This window comes from Pristiophorus japonicus, chromosome 13, assembly GCF_044704955.1.
Source record: "Pristiophorus japonicus isolate sPriJap1 chromosome 13, sPriJap1.hap1, whole genome shotgun sequence".
Classification (NCBI taxonomy): domain Eukaryota; kingdom Metazoa; phylum Chordata; class Chondrichthyes; family Pristiophoridae; genus Pristiophorus; species Pristiophorus japonicus.
This window is the reverse complement of record NC_091989.1, coordinates 105,612,592-105,625,902: the sequence shown is the minus strand read 5'-3', so window position 1 is coordinate 105,625,902 and position 13,311 is coordinate 105,612,592. Positions and strand designations below refer to the sequence as shown.

Here is a 13,311-nt window from a genome sequence, read left to right as displayed (position 1 = left end):
GGGGGGGGGGGGCGGGAAGTCATTAAATTCTACAATAAATCCTTATTTATACTTCTACAAATATTATACAAATAAATCCAACCTGAATAAAAATTTATAAGCAAAGAAAAGATTAAATAAACCATCTTCCTACCTGTGTGAAAGTGCTTCAGCCAGGGAGAATGCTGCAGCAAGCCTCACAAAACGAGGCAGCCGCTCCCGAACGCGGGGGGGTGAGGGGAAGGAAGCCGTTGCGGGCGGGCGGGAGGGAGGAAGGGAGGGAGGGAGGGAGGGAGGGGACCGACCGACCGAACGCGGGCGGGGGGGAAGGAAGCCGTTCCAGACGGCGGGAGGGAGGGAACCGACCGACCGACCGAACGCAGCGGGGGGGGGGGGGGGGGGTGGGGGGAGGAGGAAGCCGTTCCAGACGGCGGGAGGGAGGGAGGGAAGGAAGCCGTTCCAGACGGCGGGAGGGAGGGAACCGACCGACCGACCGAACGCAGCGGGGGGGGGAGGAGGAAGCCGTTCCAGACGGCGGGAGGGAGGGAGGGAAGGAGACAGAAGGCTGCAGGAAGTCTCAGAAATTGAGGAGCCATTTCCCGATGGGGGAGGTCGTCGGGAAACAGCTGCCTCAACTTTCTGAGGCTTCCTGCAGCCTTCTCAGTGCTGATGTGCTGATGGCAATGTGCTTTATATAAAAAATGTTCAAAAACTAAACAGCTACAAAGAACTACAAAAATGGCCAATGTTTCCTTCACACTGCGCCTGCGTGAACGCTCCAACGCGCACGCACAGCGTTGCCGGCAGGAAAAAAACTAATTTAAATAGTACCCGCCCCCTCCCACGTACAAAATCGGCGCGAGTGTAGGCTCCGCCCCCCTGGGCGCCGCGCCAAACAGACAAGGAGCTGCAGGGCGCTCCAGAATCGCACAATTTTTTTCCGGTGCCGTTTTAGGCGCGAAAAACGGGCGCCCAGCTCGGAGGGGCGCCCGTTTTTTATCGTGTGGAAACTTGGGCCCGTAGGGTTGAAGTAGAAGATCAGCCATGATCTTACTGAATGGCGGAGCAGGCTCGAGGTGCTGAAGGGCCTACTCCTGCTCCTATTTCTATGTTCTTATGAGTGAAAAGTGGTTTAAACCGAAGGGGTAATCATGCTGTTATCAGTAATATTAGAGCACAATGAAAGAACAGGATAGAAGTATACATGCACATATCTGGCACTTTGGTATGTTTGTGTATTTTTTCCGGAGAATCTTCCTGTTACCCCGGTAAAAGGGTGATTCATGTTTATAACTGTCCACTCACACTGATATTAGAGATATTACAGATTATCTGAATGATTGAGATTTTAATTTTGCTCTTCTTTTGGCTGAGATATAATCACAAGTTTAAAACTGCACAATTTCTTTTAGAAAAATATCACTGATTTTCATTAATTTTCAAAACTAAAGTAAGATCCATTTAAAAGGATAAAATACATCTGGTGCACAAACATGTAAATCCATTTTAAACGATAAAATACAAAAGCTGACGACATGTAAATCCGTTGAAAATAAAATCTAATTCGGTATCAGCAGTCTTCCATTTTAATTTAGGTGCTGTCACTCACCAACAATCAAATACGAACCAGGCCAAGTGTTGGGGTCACTCAAGGCAAATGCAATAATCTGAACAGGATCCACGAGGATTCCGTACCTGTGTAGATACTTAAATTATCAGTAATATTACACCTGAACCTACAAACTAAACAATATACATCATGACAAAGTTGGGATATAACACTAACATAGATGTACCATGGAGAAATACAAATATCTCATTCTATTACTACAATTTGTTTTTTGGTGATAGGACCCACTCTACTTTGTCAAGGTATTTTCGGCTCTCTTTTTAGTTTCCCTTGTTTGTGCACGAGATGCAACAAAGAGGGAAGGTGATCTGTTTGACAAAATCAGGTGTTTGTTCTCTATTATTAGTTTAATGTTTGTTTCTTTCAATCAAGTCATTTTTTAAATTTGTTCATGGGATGTGGGCAAGGCCAGCATTTATTGCCCATCCCTAATTGCCTTTGAGAAGGTGGTGGCGAGCCGCCTTTTTGAACCGCTGCAGTCCGTGTGGTGAAGATACTCCCACAGTTTTGTTAGGGAGGGAGTTCTAGGATTTTGACCCAGCGACGATGAAGATTGGTGATATATTTCCAAATCAGGATGGTGGGTGACTTGGATGGGAACTTTCAGGTGGTGGTGTTCTCATGTGTCTACTGCCCTTGTCCTTCTAGGTGGTGGCAGTCGTGAGTTTGGGAGGTGCTGTCGAAGCCTTGGCAAGTTGCTGTTGTGCATCTTGTAGATGGTACACACTGCAGCCACAGTGCGCCGCTGGTGGAGGGAGTGAATGTATAAAATGATGTTGGATGGGGTGCCATTCAAGCGGGTTGCTTTGTCCTGGATGTTATCGAGCTTCTTGAGTATTTTTGGAGCTGCACTCATCCAGGCAAGTGGAGAGTATTCCATCACACTCCCGACTTGTGCCTTGTAGATGTTGGAAAGGCTTTGGTGAGTCAGGAGGTGAGACATTCACTGCAGAATACTCAACCTCTGACTTGCTCTTATAGCCACAGTATTTACGTGGCTGGTCCAGTTAAGTTTCTGATCAATGGTGACACCCAGGATATTGCTGGTGGGGGATTCGGCGATGGTAATAATAGAAACACTACCATGGCTGCAGTGTGTACCATCTACAAGATGCACTGCAGCAACTCGCCAGGGCTTCTTCGGTAGCACCTCCCAAACCCGCGACCTCTACCACCTAGAAGGACAAAAGCAGCAGGCACATGGGAACATCACCACAACAAAGTTCCCCTCCAAGTTACATACCATCCTGACTTGGAAATATATCGCCTTTCCTTCATCGTCGCTGGGTCAAATTCCTGGAACTCCCTCCCTGACAGCACTGTGGGAGCACCTTCACCACATGGACTGCAGCGGTTCAAGAAGGTGGCTTGCCACAACCTTCTCAAGAGCAATTAGGGATGGGCCTTGCCAGCGACGCCCACATCCCATGAACGAATAATAAAAAATAATTCAACTGGATGAAAACTGCTACATGGAGTCTTTAATAGGCAACTGCCAAGTTTCTGGACTTCTGACTAGTTCATCGTGAAGGGATTTATTGTGATCTATATTAAAATGTTACTTTTACTTTTAAGTTTTAGTTTGCTCTGAATAGGTTAAATTCACAGGACATTCATCTCCTGGGAATGTAAATTCGGATTCAGGTTAGAATTCAGAAGATAGGCCTATCCAGATTGCATGAGGCAACAGAAGCTTGTTAAAATAACATTCCAGCACACATTTGCACATTAGAGAATGGAGATCCTATTCATTTTAACAGCAACAAGATACAGTTTCTAGGGAACCCACCCCTTGGAGGTAATATTTAGTTTAATTGGCAGATCTACTCGCCAACCCTTCGACAGAAATCATATCAGAGGTCAAGCTACTTGCTCCTGTCCAGCTATGGACAAAGAAAGACAGAAGCACATATTCCATAAAGACAAGATCAGTCAGGGTTACTTAGAGTTGGTCAGTTCAGAGAAAAGTGAATATTAGCCGACTAACAAAGACAAGATAGTGGGGTAGAGTATCCGCTTTGGGTGCAACTGGCGATCCAGGTGCAAATTGCACCCAAAATTGCATTCGTTTTGAGAAGTGTTTTTCCCCGTCGAATTTCCACTCAAACGCATTTGCATATGAATGTAAAATCTGCCATAAATTACTTTTTTAAAAATATTGCTTAAAAAATATTCCTTGATGTATTTAAGAGTGGTAACTTAGTGAGTTTAATTAATACAGCTAAAAATGGGTTTATCACAACAAATAAGCATTTTAATCAGAGTCCAGTTCACCACCTGCGAGTAACCCAATTTTAAATTGAAAATGACTTAAAAAAACTATACATTTGCTATTATATTGGTATACAGTAGTCAGTTTCTTCATAAATTAAAAACAAAATTATACTCAAAAGCTTTTAATACGTGCCTATTAGTGTTCTTGTGCCTCAAAAAATGCTTAATTTTTAGAGCTCATTCGAAAACCTGCAAACAAATGCAATTAGCAGAAATTTGCAACGGTGATTAATTCAATCTGGGGGCATTGCCAATTTGTGGGCGGGGCCAGTACTAGCATGATGTTTTTTAAACTAGCACAACAGACCATGGAAACTCGAGTTGCATTGAATGTAATCTGCGCTTAAAATTCCGCAAACTTTTGCAATACTTTCAGTGATTTCGGGCGAATTGTGCCGAAAAAAAAGCGCAACCGAGCGGAAACTCCATGTCAGTTTATTTTGTTATTTTCTATACTACAAGGAGGTTTACTGAAGTGAGGCGAGATTTACTGTAACTGTTTTTTTTTATTTATTCGTTGCCAATCTTTCCAATTCTTTGTCAGATCACAAACGCCAGAGGTCACCTTGCACACATCAAGGATCACCCTGCGCCAATGCTCTTAGCCAAAAGGCCTAGAGCCCAAGCACCATTCCTGGAAGTACTGCAATACCAGGTTCGTGCCATGGAGGTGGATGGGTCAGGCCCCCCACACACCTCCGTGGAGGTGGATGGGTCAAGCCACCCCACCCACCTCCTATTTTTACTGTTACTCTATACATGCCAATAACTGTAAAATAAACCAGTTGGATGGTTTACATTGAGCCTCATCTCACTAAAGTGCGAATCAGTCCTCCTTTCACTTATGGAGGCACAGTTGAGATTACAGTATCCAATTCATATAACAATGGGATTTATTTGTTATGACCCTGGGTCACACTAAGATGACCAGATATTGGGCACCAAGATAGGAGTGCATTTTCATTTTTTACTGTTGGGCGGAAAATGGATGGTGACGGGTCGGACACTCATTTTACACCCGCCATATTTTCGTTTCCTATTGAAGTTAATAGGCGGGGTGTAAAATGGGTTGCCAATCTGCTATCGCCCAGTGGTAAAGATGAAAATTGCCCCATAAACTCTTAAATGTAAAGGAAGTGGAATCTGCTTATGAGAGGACCAATTTTATTGAAACCGACAGGGTATTGAGAGCAGACCTGAAATTTATAATAGCAATGTTGGGAGGAACTCCTCGGAATTCTATAAATAAGTGAAGCCCCCGCTCCCGATTATCAGCTGTGGAATTCCCACTAACAGCAGAATTTTTGATGGGCAGGAAAAGGGGCGGGGCCTTGTTGTTACAAAGTCCCATGCAGATTACGCTGTTTTTGTTCTGCAGTATACACCAAGAATTTCAGCGCTAATGTCCCTTAGTGTCCCAGTCCAAAGAACAGAATATTCTATTGTATGTGGAAAATGAATGAATGAATGAGGAAGAATACCACATATAAAATGTTTTTTTTATATAAGATATATAGGCCTGGAAATTCTGTGAGGGCTCAATTGATCACCCACCAAAATATCAACAAGAGACTGGCAGAGCCATCCGGAAAAACGGCGTGAATGATCATACTCAACCGGTTAATGCCTTACCTCTGGGGATTCTGCCGGGCTCCCACCGAAGTTATGCTGGGTGATCAGGAGAACTCTTGTGAAATTTCAGGACCGATTTATTTTTAATTGAGAAACCAAAGTGAAGAATACCACCAAGGCCACAAAGATGAGAAAAGATAAAGGAGATGAGCGAAATCTGCAAGCAGTGATTCGGTTACACCAAGCTTGGGTTTTAAAAGCATGAAGATTGTAGGAGGAAAGACAAACTGAAAGAGATAAGGAGATCCACAACTTTTGTTGCCTCCTGAACTTAAATGGGTATATTTTCCTGTTAATGTGTCTGGGTGTATTCGAACACCTGGGTGAAGCATGTAGGAGAAGGTCTGGTGGGGAAGAATTAATGCCTGTAAGACAGCCTATCCAATTTTCAGGCAATTAATTTAAACAGATGGAAAGTTGAGCAGGCTCCATTACTGGTGTGTAATCTTCTCCGCTCAATTTTCCTCTTTGCACTGTGCCCAGGTAATCCAATATATCTCGGCACAGTAACAGGAAAACCTGACCTTGTCTTCGCAATGCTTAACACAATCAAGTAATTCATGGGCCTTGAACATCGATATTTCTTCCCGTTCCTGAGTAAATCATCAGCTTATTCCTGTAAACAGTTGTTCAGCTGTCTCAATGAAATATGCTTTTATGAAGACTTTTATAGTGCTCTTTCAGTTAGGACCTAACTGCTAATGTTCACATTTGTTATTGAAAATTCCAAGTGAACACTTTCTGTCCTTGCTGGATAATCCAAACTTGTGCTGAATATAAAAAATACAGGTTACTTACTGCCAGCATTAAATCTAACAATAATAATTAAATCTCTAACATAGAAACATATAGAAACATAGAAAATAGGTGCAGGAGTAGGCCATTCGGCCCTTTGAGCCTGCACCACCATTCAATAAGATCATGGCTGATCATTCACCTCAGTACCCCTTTCCTGCTTTCTTTCCATACCCCTTGATCCCTTTATCCCTTTAAGGGCCATATCTAACTCCCTCTTGAATATATCCAATGAACTGGCATCAATAACTCTCTGCGGTAGGGAATTCCACAGGTTAACAACTCTCTGAATTAAGAAGTTTCTCCTCATCTCAGTCCTAAATGGCCTACCCCTTATCCTTAGACTGTGTCCCCATATTCTGGACTTCCGCAACATCGGGTACATTCTTCCTGCATCTAACCTGTCCAGTCCCGTCAGAATTTTATATGTTTCTATGAGATCCCCTCTCATCGTTCTAAACGCCAGTGAATACAGGCCCAGTCGATCCAGTCTCTCCTCATATGTCAGTCCTGCCATCCCGGGAATCAGTCTGGTGAACCTTCGCTGCACTCCCTCAATAGCAAAAACATCCTTCCTCAGATTAGGAGACCAAAACTGAACACAATATTCCAGGTGAGTGCTCACTCAGGCCCTGTACAACTGCAGTAAGACCTCCCTGCTCCGATTCTCAAATCCCCTTGCTATGAGGCCCACATAACATTTGCCTTCTTCACCGCCTGCTGTACCTGCATGCCAACTTTCAATGACTAATGTACCATGACACCCAGGTTTCGTTGCACCTCCCCTTTTCCTAATCTGCCACCATTCAGATAATATTCTGCCTTCGTGTTTTAACCTCACATTTATCCACATTATACTGCATCTGCCATGCGTTTACCCACTCATCTAACCAGTCCAAGTCACCCTGCAAGCCTTTTAGCGTCCTCCTCACAGCTCACACTGCCACCCAGCTTAGTGTCATCTGAAAACTTGGAGATATTACACTCAATTATCTCATCCAAATCATTAATGTATATTGTAAATAGCTGGGGTCCCAGCACTAAGCCCTGCGGCACCCCACTAGTCACTGCCTGCCATTCTGAAAAGGACCCGTTTATCCCGACTCTCTGCTTCCTGTCTACCAACCAATTCTCTATCAACATCAGTACATTACCCCCAATACCATGTACTTTAATTTTGCACATGAATCTCTTCTGTGGGACCTTGTCAAAAGCCTTTTGAAAGTCCAAATACACCACATCCACTGGTTCTCCCCTGTCCACTATACTAGTTACATCCTCAAAAAATTCTAGAAGATTTGTCAAGCAAGATTTCCCTTTCATATAAATCCATGCTGACTTGGACCGATCCTGTCACTGCTTTCCAAATGTGCTGCTATTTCATCTTTAATAATTGATTCCAACATTTTCCCCACTACTGATGTCAGGCTAACCAGTCTATAATTACCCGTTTTCTCTCTCCCTCCTTTCTTAAAAAGTGGTGTTACATTAGCTACCCTCCAATCCATAGGAACCGATCCAGAGTCGATAGACTGTTGGAAAATGATCACCAATGCATCCACTATTTCTTGGCCTACTTCCTTAAGTACTCTGGGATGCAGACTATTAGGCCCCGGGGATTTATCAGCCTTCAATCCCATCAATTTCCCTAACACAATTTCCCGCCTAATAAGGATTTCCTTCAGTTCCTCCTTCTCATTAGACCCTCGGTCCCCTAGTATTTCCAGAAGGTTATTTGTGTCTTCCTTCGTGAAGACAGAACCAAAGTATTTGTTTAACTGGTCCGCCATTTCTTTGTTCCCAATTATAAATTCACCTGAATCTGACTGCAAGGGACCTACGTTTGTTTTCATTAATGTTTTTCTCTTCACATATCTTATAGAAGCTTTTGCAGACAGTTTTTATGTTCCCAGCAAGCTTCCTCTCATACTCTACTTCCCCCTCCTAATTAAACCCTTTGTCCTCCTCTGCTGTATTACAAAATTCTCCCAGTCCTCAGGTTTGCTGCTTTTTCTGGCTAATTTATATGCCTCTTCCTTGGATTTAACACTATCCTTAATTCCCCTTGTTAGCCACAAACTAATTTGTAATTAGACACAAGCATAATATTTTGCTCTCAATTTTGATGCAAATCTTGGATCCTAAATCAAAGAGGAGATTAAAAAATGCTGTGCAAATGATTCACCAGTTAAGGAATTGGATTGTGCAATATGCACTATTTGGTAGATTTAAAGTGCAAGAATAATGAGGGACTAGTAACGATCCACAATATTTTGGTGGATTTCCTCAAAAGCAAAAAAATATTTTGAGGATATTTATCAAGCCATTAATTCTGTAAGGGAAACAGGCACGTGAGGAAGTGGTAAACAAGCTAAATGATACCTTCCAGATCAAAAAGATTGTAGGAAGTGTTCTTCATGGCTTCCTTTGAAGGACAATGTAATGATTGGGGTAATGTAGAATGGACTAAAGTGGATAATATGTAAAAGAAAACTTTCAATAGTTTAAAAAAATACACACAGGTTTGGAGAACTGTTGCATTGTGAGTGGCTTAGCCAGTCACGTAATGTTCACAAGTCTCAATAAAACCCCAGTCAGTTGGGTCTTGGGCATCCATGATGAGGTACGGAGTTGTGAGCCTGGTAATGTGTAGTGTGATTATTAAACCTTTGTTAATAAACCAGCTAGTTCTTAATAGCAATGTGTTGCTATGACTTCTTAAGCAAAGAATCCATGAAGCAAATACATTACAGTCCCGAATTGCACGGGGCTACCACCGACTGGTCTCTTTCAGCCATTTACGCCATTTCTTTGGGGATTCCACCAGTCTTCTGCCAAAGTTATTGAGCGAGACCGTGTGATAGCTGTGGAATTTGCATATTTTAAACATGACTTCTTGACAGCACTGCTAATACAGCCATTTACCTAGCAGCATTTGCTAATATCCAGGGCATGGCAGTGCCGATAGCTATTACATTTTCCTGCTCATTGATGGTCCAGATTTTCTTGTTAAAGACTGGATCGCCTGAACACAATGCATAGAGGAAAATTGCACAGGGAGAACCGCATATTGGTAACAAAGCCTGCCTGATTTTTCGTCCATTTAAGTTAATGGACAGAAAATTGTCCCGGCTCCCATATGGGCATGCAGTCCTCCCCACCTGATTTTCTTCTGTGAATTCCATTCACATTATCTAATACATCCAGGTACAATAACTGGAAAATTTACACGGTTGAGTTAGAACCTATACTAATGGTTAGGTCAGTTAGTTTTAATCACAACGTTCTTGGACTCTTGTTATTGGAACAGCACATTTGGAGCCAGAAGTACTAATTTTAGATTAACATCTGCGGCTGAAAATTCGGTACCATCCCAATTGGGGGTGGTAACAACTGTGAGGCAGGACTTCCTGCGCAAGGAGTAGAAATCCCGCTCTGCGAGCTATATTGGGCTGACCGTCCCAGAGAGGAAGTGGAGCGCAAAATCTCGTGCTCCACTTCCTCTTGGGGGATGCGTAGCGTGGCGGTAAGACAGGGCCCTTCCCTTTCAGTAAAGAGAAGGCCAAGCTGCCGACTCTGCAGCAGAGAGAAGGGGCCATTGCTCGACCACCAGGGAGTGGTTGCCGTGGCAGCAGCCCAGCATTGCCGGCGCAGCGGCCCGGGGTGCTACTGGTGGGAGTGGGTTGATACAGGTTAGTGCCGCCGCTAAACTCCTACAGAAGTTTGCGGGAGTCAGTGGCGGCGAAAAGCTATTTGCGCCCCGTCGGGCCGCTAAGGGGAGGCACAAACGACCCAAATTCCCCCCCCGCCCCCCCCCCCCGATATCAGGGTTTGCTAGCACAAAGCAACCTACCTGGACCCACTTTCCTGTTCAAAACAAGACAAAAAGCTTTCCGGTGACAAAGCTTACTAATGAAAAAAGTTTACTGAAATATATAAACCAAAAACTGTTAATAATCATAGGTATAATACGTACGTGATCAAGTTTTCCAAAACCATATGTGCATGAGTCAAAATCTGGGAAAGAACAAGAAAATATATTAATTTCACACAAACCACTTAACTCGCAGCAATTGTTTGTTTTGATCTTAAGAAAGCAATCAGAAAATACTGCCATATGAAAATAATTCCAAGACCAGAAACTGTAGAAATAGTACTCAAAACATATAACAGAGCAAGATAACATAGTTACATAACATTTGTAACTATGCCCACTGTGTTAAATCCAAATGAAACACATTACAAACCTATGTTACATGGTTCTTGCTATTGATTTCTCAGAAATAATACCAACAGAAATAGTACTACAGGCGTAGTACCTACCAGCACAACCACAGCCCAATTCAAAATCCCACGGTAGTTGAGAAATCCACTGGAGGAGCTAAACAGAGATTCGCGGGTTTTGTGGCAACTGTAAAATAAACAATGGCTCAGAACCTAATCTAACTGAAATGATCTTAATAGTTGTCTCTTATTTAATTATATTTGCTATTATTTACTGATAATCAATTGTGATGGCCAGTCGGAAAGCTCCCGATAATTGTCATAATTATTTCCTTCAACATATACATCTGGAATAGTTCCAGTGGATTAGAAGGTAGCAAATGTAACACCACTATTCAAGAAAGGAGGGAGAGAGAGAAAACAGTGAACTACAGGCCAGTTAACATGACTTCAGTCATTTGGAAAATGCTGGAATCCATTATTAAGGAAATGGTTAAAGGGCACTTAGAAAATCAAAATATGATTAGGCGGTCAACATAGCTTCATGAAAAGGAAATCGTGTTTGACAAATCGATTTGTTTCGTGAGGATGTAACAGGCACGGTAGATAAAGGGAAACCAATGGATGTAGTATATTTGGATTTTCAAAAGGCATTCAATAAGATGCCACACGAAAGGTTGTTAGACAAGATAAGGGCTCATGTGTTTGGGGTAATATATGAGGACAGAAAACAGAGAGCAGCTACCATCCTATCTCCAACCTCCCTTACTTCTCCAAAGTTCTTGAACGTTTGGTCGCCACGGGATTCCGCCGCATGGCCGCTGCAAACGGGCGTAACAGATCTTATCAAGACCTTGAATTTCAGCCCCATTATCTTTAGTCCCTGCCACCAACTGCATTCCCTAGCCACAGACTCCGTCCCTCTCCCTAGCATCTGGCTGAGGCTGAACCAGACTGTTCGCAACCTAGGGGCCCGAAATTCAGTACGCTGGAAAGCTGGTGCTCCCTCCACCTTTTTGAAGCCATTAGCACCGACATTTTTTTGTGGCTCCAAATGTGAAAAAATGGATTCAAGCGCAAATGAACCCTTCCAAATTGGATTTTTCAGCAGTGTGGCTGTCTTAATTTGACCGTTATGACCACTGAGAAATTCAGCATGCAGGTAAGGATTTCTAACGAGCCAGCTTCTCCACGGTTTGCAGCAAGGCCCTGAGGGGGGAAGGGGTTTGGAAGGAGGTTGGAAGGATGGCTGGTGTAAGACAGGCGAGGAGAGCCAACAGGTTCACTGATTTGGAGCTGGAGATACTGATGGACGGTGTGGCAGACAGAAGAAAAATACTGTTTTCTGGCGTGGGGAGACATTGCAGATCGCCAGTACATAATGCATGGAGGGAGATTGCAGGGGAGGTGTCAGGCACCCCCACATATGTGAGGACGCACCAACCCAGGAGGGTGCTGGCCAGTCCGCACCCAGCTCTTCCAGGCCCAGAGGTGTTCCAGGGCGTCCTAGAAGGACAGATGTAGGTCCCAGACAACAACCACAGCAGCCTTCCTGGACCCATGATGCAGCCACAGGGATGACAGTTAGGCGTAATGTTAGGGTATTCACGCGTATCAGGAGTTATAGTGAGATGCACAGATGTAAAAAATGATTATTGGGGCCGAAATTGGTGAAGGCCAAGGGCCACCCAATGCCGCCGATGGCCGCCGAGATACCTGACGGTACTTTGGGCGGGAGTTTCGGCAAAAAGGTCCTTCAAAGGGCGCCTCAATCTGGGTGGCAGCGGGCGGGAGCTCTCAATCTCGACAGCAAAAGCTTTTGTCGCCCAAGTGCCGTCGAGGATGGAGTCGGGCCCTCGGAGGGTCAAAGAGCTGAAAAGAAAAATCAATGTAAAAAAAAAACGAACACCTTCAGGAGACCCCATGCAGGTAAGTAGCTGTAAGGACCTTTTTTTTTTAAACGTTCACAAACCTTTTTTTGCAGGTCTTCATACCCACCGTTGGGGATAGACCAGCTTTCACACAGCGGTCCTTCCCCCTTCTGGCTCCAACTCCCGTCCGTACCAATCTGGCATCTCAGTGGGTGGGAGGTCACTTGCGTCACATGGCCGTCCGTTGACGTTTGCGGGCGGTTCCCAGCAATTCTCCCCTCCCGACCGCTCCAGCCCAAGTGCAAACTGGCACAGGGCGAAAGCCGAAGAGGAATGTCGGCGGATCTCGGCGGCAGGGCCATCAATTTCGGACCCATTGTTCTTTATGTTCTGTTTTTGCAATGATTTGGATAAGTGGATAAATCTTTATTTTTGGCACATATATCTGGCCAGGTGTTTCATCTGGGAGTGGGCAATTCTGCTTTACGACACTCATTGCGATGGCCATTAAAAGTGGGACCTGAAGGGTCATGTGTGGATGGGATTATCTGAAGAGAGCAGCCAAGAGACGCAGCTGCATCTCACTTCCCGGGTTGCGATAGGGATGACGCCTCCTAGCTCTGGGGTGACTGGGAGCCTCCTCCTCCTCAGGTGATGCTGCTGGCTTGACCTCCAGCGGCTGTCCCCTCGTGATGGTCAAGTTGTGCAGCATACAGCAGACCACGATGATTATGGAGATATCCCTTGTCCACAAGCAGCCAACCGCAATCCTGATTCGGGCTGGTGAAGACGGTGGTGCAGAATGAAAGAATCATGGCTGCTTCTGGGTACCTCGCATTAACTGCCAGGATCCGAAGCTGGTGATCACACACGAGCTGCACGAGGTTGACAAAGATCTTGGGGTGA

General features: G+C 44.3%; 1 protein-coding gene across 4 annotated transcripts in view; it reads right to left on the bottom strand.

The window, feature by feature from the left end:
- LOC139278726 (diacylglycerol O-acyltransferase 1-like) overlaps positions 1-13,311 on the bottom strand; it is a 247,479-nt gene that overhangs the window by 187,626 nt on the left and 46,542 nt on the right. For all 4 annotated transcript variants that reach the window (XM_070897803.1, XM_070897804.1, XM_070897805.1 and 1 more), the window contains 3 exons: positions 10,634-10,721; positions 10,287-10,327; positions 1,589-1,674 (listed from right to left, as the gene is read on the bottom strand). In XM_070897803.1, coding sequence (XP_070753904.1) covers positions 1,589-1,674; positions 10,287-10,327; positions 10,634-10,721 — 215 coding nt within the window. The remainder of the gene's footprint in view (positions 1-1,588; positions 1,675-10,286; positions 10,328-10,633; positions 10,722-13,311) is intronic.